The 4,451-nt window shown below is 33.9% G+C and overlaps 1 protein-coding gene across 2 annotated transcripts; it reads left to right on the forward strand.

The window, feature by feature from the left end:
- Nucleotides 1-274: 274 nt before the first annotated feature.
- LOC114372336 (2-Cys peroxiredoxin BAS1, chloroplastic) lies at nucleotides 275-3,825 on the forward strand. 2 transcript variants are annotated; one of them, XM_028329836.1, is made up of 7 exons: nucleotides 275-655; nucleotides 767-841; nucleotides 1,344-1,425; nucleotides 1,800-1,879; nucleotides 2,678-2,803; nucleotides 3,250-3,363; nucleotides 3,502-3,825. In XM_028329836.1, the coding sequence occupies exons 1-7, from the start codon at nucleotides 473-475 to the stop codon at nucleotides 3,616-3,618; spliced, it is 777 nt and encodes a 258-aa protein (XP_028185637.1). In that variant the 5' UTR covers nucleotides 275-472; the 3' UTR covers nucleotides 3,619-3,825. The 2 variants fall into 2 exon arrangements, with proteins under 2 accessions (XP_028185637.1, XP_028185636.1); XM_028329835.1 differs by having other exon boundaries at nucleotides 391-670.
- The last annotated feature ends 626 nt before the right edge of the window (nucleotides 3,826-4,451 follow it).

Raw genomic sequence — 4,451 nt, forward strand, 5'->3', positions numbered from 1 at the left:
AAAGTTTATTTTAGTTAAAATTAATTTTGAAGTGACATGATTGATGTTTGAATGCTTAATTATAAATTTAAATCATAAATAAAATTAATACAAAAATTTGAATTCAAGATTCAAACTACTCAAAATTATTTCAATCCAAAATTAATTTGAAATTCATAATTAATTCTTAATTTTTCTTCAACACAAAATTAAACACGTGAAATATATTTAAAATAAATTCTAAACCTAAAATTCTTGAAATTCAAACCAAATATCCACTAATGTGTCCTAAGGCGCGTTTCCTAATGTGTCCTAAGGCGCGTTTACTGTGAACCAACCCCGTTTCCGAGCCTCGTGGTTTCTCTCTCCTCTCTACTGTTACTACTTGGACTTCATCTTATAACCTCACCCAACCCAATCCTATTCCAATCCCAATCCCATTTCAACCTCTCTTTCTTTTCTTCTCGCAGAGCGAAATCCCAATCCCACACAAATGGCATGCTCAGCCACCTCTGCTTCTCTCTTCTCCGCAAACCCCACACCTCTCTTCTCTCCCAAATCCTCCCTCTCCCTCCCTAACAACTCTCTCCACCTCAACCCTCTCCCCACGCGCCCTTCTCTCTCCCTCACGCGCCCCTCGCACACTCGCCGCTCCTTCGTCGTCAAAGCCTCCTCCGTAAGCTTCTTAAATGTACACGTGTCACTGAATTAGAGCAAAAGTGCTTCTTTAAGGAATCTTTCTAAAATGTTGTTTTTTGTTTTTGTTTTTGATTATATATATATATAGAGCGAGCTTCCGCTAGTTGGAAACACCGCACCGGATTTCGAAGCAGAGGCTGTGTTTGACCAGGAGTTTATCAACGTAAATTCTTCGCTTTGTCAAGTTTTTTCTTTTTTATTATTATTGATTTTAAGCTGAAATGTGTTTTAGTTCTTTCAGTTTTCAGTCAAAATTGGTTGTAATCCTTGCATTTTAAAAGATTCTGGTCGTTTTATTCTTTATAATCGGTGAATTTCGTTATTCGTTGTCCTAGTATCTCAAGTTCTATAAAGAGGGATGAAATTCACCTGTTAATATTATAAAAAAAAAATACGAGGACCAAAATTGTTGGTTTTAACGCATAGGAAGTCAGAACAATTTTGACCTGAAATTGCAACAATTATTTCACTAGGTGATGTTGGCTACATGTATCACGCCATGTCATTTGGTATGATAAAATCAAACCATGTCATTTGGTACTGATAAAATCAAAGAATTTTGACTTGAAAATAAGGGAACTAAAACACATTTTAACCTTTATTTTTAATTTTTGTAATAGTTTTTGCGAAGTTTTGTGCTTTTGGCTAAAGCATTGTGATTACAGGTGAAACTATCTGATTACATTGGGAAGAAATATGTTGTGCTCTTCTTCTACCCGTTGGACTTCACTTTTGTTTGTCCCACAGGTTAGTGGGCATTTTAGTATAGTATAATAATCAGGTTGAGATATGCGTGTAATTTGTTTGTTTGGTTTATAACTTATTTTAGAAAATAAGGGTTTGTTTTGTTTGAAAATTTGTTTTTTTATCATGTTTTCTACTTTTATTTTCAATTACATAATTGTCATCTTATTTTAAATTTTCTGCTTTCAAATTTTGTATTTTTTTAAAACAAGAAATAATAGATATTTTTCTAAAACTAAATGAGCACTAATAGTTTATTTGTTGGTTTATTAAGAGAGTTTCTGGAAAAAAAAAAAAACTGTTATTTCCCTGGAGAAGGCATCACCAAACCTTCTATCCTTAACTCCCTAATAATAACATCTGCTACTTGTCCACAGAAATCACTGCTTTCAGTGACCGGCATGCAGAGTTCGAGGCACTAAATACTGAGATATTGGGTGTTTCAGTTGACAGTGTGGTGAGTTAGTTTAGACTCTCTTAGTTTTTGTCTTTGGCTCAGTTGATGGGGTGTGCGTGTTTATGTGTATAAAATCTCATATTCTGCTTCAAATGACGTACTTCTTCTTGCTATATATTAACTAGTGAAGGAAATGAAGCTTATGAAAAGGTTTAGCCAAAGAGTGTATTTTCATTTGTCTATGGTCCATGGAGTTACTTCATATATAAAGGAAAAGGAAAATATCTGAATGGAAACATCATTGGAACATGTTTTTTTTTTTGAGATTATATGATATCTATAAAGTAATGCAGACGACCTTTGCATAGACAGCTATGATACTCTCACTTGCAGATGTGTGCCTTTGAAAAACAAGGATTTTTGTGTTGGAGTGTGTGTTTGGGCGAGCATTTGCAAAATTGATTTTGAATGAAATTGGCGTTATAAAATTGATTTTGGTTAAAATTGATTTTCAAGTGAAGTGATTTATGTTTGAATACTTTTATCCTGAAAGCAAGTTTGCTATAAAACTTAGTGCAAAATTTTCAGCACAACACAAATGCTACGTTTATCGCTTCTAGTCAAACCAAGGTTTTGAGGCAAAATCAATTTTACCTAGTTATAAGTTATAACTAACATCTATCTTGAAAACAAGTCTGGCTGCAGTCAAAATCAATTTTCATGGTTCTTGCCATGAAACCCAACAAGCTTGGAATCTATAGCTTCTATATATTCTCTTGTCTGTGCCATGGCCTATCTATAACTGAACTTCCAAAGTTTATTTCTCCTCGGTTTGTGATGCTATTGTTATTATTGTAGTTCTCGCACCTTGCATGGATCCAAACAGATAGAAAGTCAGGTGGCCTTGGTGACTTGAATTATCCTTTGATTTCTGATGTCACCAAATCCATATCGAAATCTTATGGTGTTCTCATTCCTGATCAGGTATGTTCTGACATGAAATTTGTTTAAAAAATTGTTACTTATGGATGGATGAATTATAAGACAATAGAAGTCAAATAATTTGTCTGTTTTTTCTCACACTAAATGTCTAAATCAACCTAAAAAGGGCATATCATGTTTCATATGAGGCATCACCTCCCTTTTGCATAATTTGCAATTTAGCATACCTGCTATCCAATCAAAACAAGTTTTAATTTGTTTTTTTTAAGGACTTGAACTTGAACCATGGCCGAGCTTTACCTTTCCCAGTCCTTGTCTTCTATGCTTAGGTTTCTATGTTCTCTGGAATGAAATGTAGGATGCTGTGTAGGAAATAGTTTTATTGGGTAGCAAGCATCAACTGTTGACAATGAAACTGAAACTATTGCCTTTCATTCCACTTTATAAAACTTGTGCCCTAATGACTCTGAATATATCCAATGATATAGGGAATTGCATTGAGAGGTTTGTTCATTATTGACAAGGAAGGGGTTATTCAGCATTCTACCATTAACAACTTGGCAATTGGTAGAAGTGTTGACGAGACAAAGAGAACTCTCCAGGTAATTACACACTCAATTAGCAGTTAGGATAAGATCAAGATTGAACAAATGATCAGAATATCACATTTTATTTTTCTGTTTTTCCTTTCTATAATATTCATAGTTTCATTACCCCCTTTATGTGCATTGGTCTTGCAGGCCTTACAGTATGTGCAGGAGAACCCAGATGAAGTTTGCCCTGCTGGGTGGAAGCCTGGGGAGAAGTCCATGAAACCAGACCCTAAACTTAGCAAAGACTACTTTGCAGCGGTGTAGCTAGGATACTAGATAGTTAAGAGTGGCTATCTGCATCTGTATCAGTCAGTGTGAATTGCAAAAGGGTCTTGTTTCTTAATGTTTTGTAAGTCCTTAAATTTTGAGCCGCAGGGTATGGGAATATACTAATAAATGCATGCTGGATTTTGAAGTGTACTATGTATTAATTTGCAATTTATTTTGATTATGATCTCTGTTTCGTGTTCATATATGAGCCATATCTTTTGCCAAGTCTGGAGTTCCAGCAAGTTATCAAATTCCAAATGTGATAAAATTGGAAACTACCATGTCGTTGATAAAATGAAACTGAGAAGCTAAAAAAGGAAGAGCTAATATAAAGCTTAAGTAGAAAAACTAATTTTAAATTTTTCTACAAGAAAGAGAGTCTACAATTTCTTAACTTCAAAAAAAGAGTCTACAATTTCTTATTATGAGACATAAATTGTTATGAACTTGTTCCAAAAGCTTAATCTGTTAAGTGAAAGCTCAGTTTTTGAGCTTCAAGCATGGGTAATGTACAGGTTCATCTAGCTTGTGTTTAAATTGTATTGATATATAACTTTTTGGCTTTGATACTAGCTATCTTAAAGCTTCTGCTGTAAAGTGACAACCGATGAATGATTTTAAATATTTTTAGCACAACATTAAGGATACGTCGTGTTGTTCGCAATTTTTTTTTTATAATCTATAGTATACTTCATGCTGGTCACTTTAGCATCAACAATGGCTATTCTTGATAACCAGTGATAAAGGAAATAAGATGAGATAAACTGATGAGATTGCAGGTCCAAATCAGACAACATAATTCAAATATAAACAAAAGAACATAATTC

Source organism: Glycine soja, chromosome 10 (assembly GCF_004193775.1).
Source record: "Glycine soja cultivar W05 chromosome 10, ASM419377v2, whole genome shotgun sequence".
In the NCBI taxonomy this organism is placed as follows: Eukaryota; Viridiplantae; Streptophyta; class Magnoliopsida; order Fabales; family Fabaceae; genus Glycine; species Glycine soja.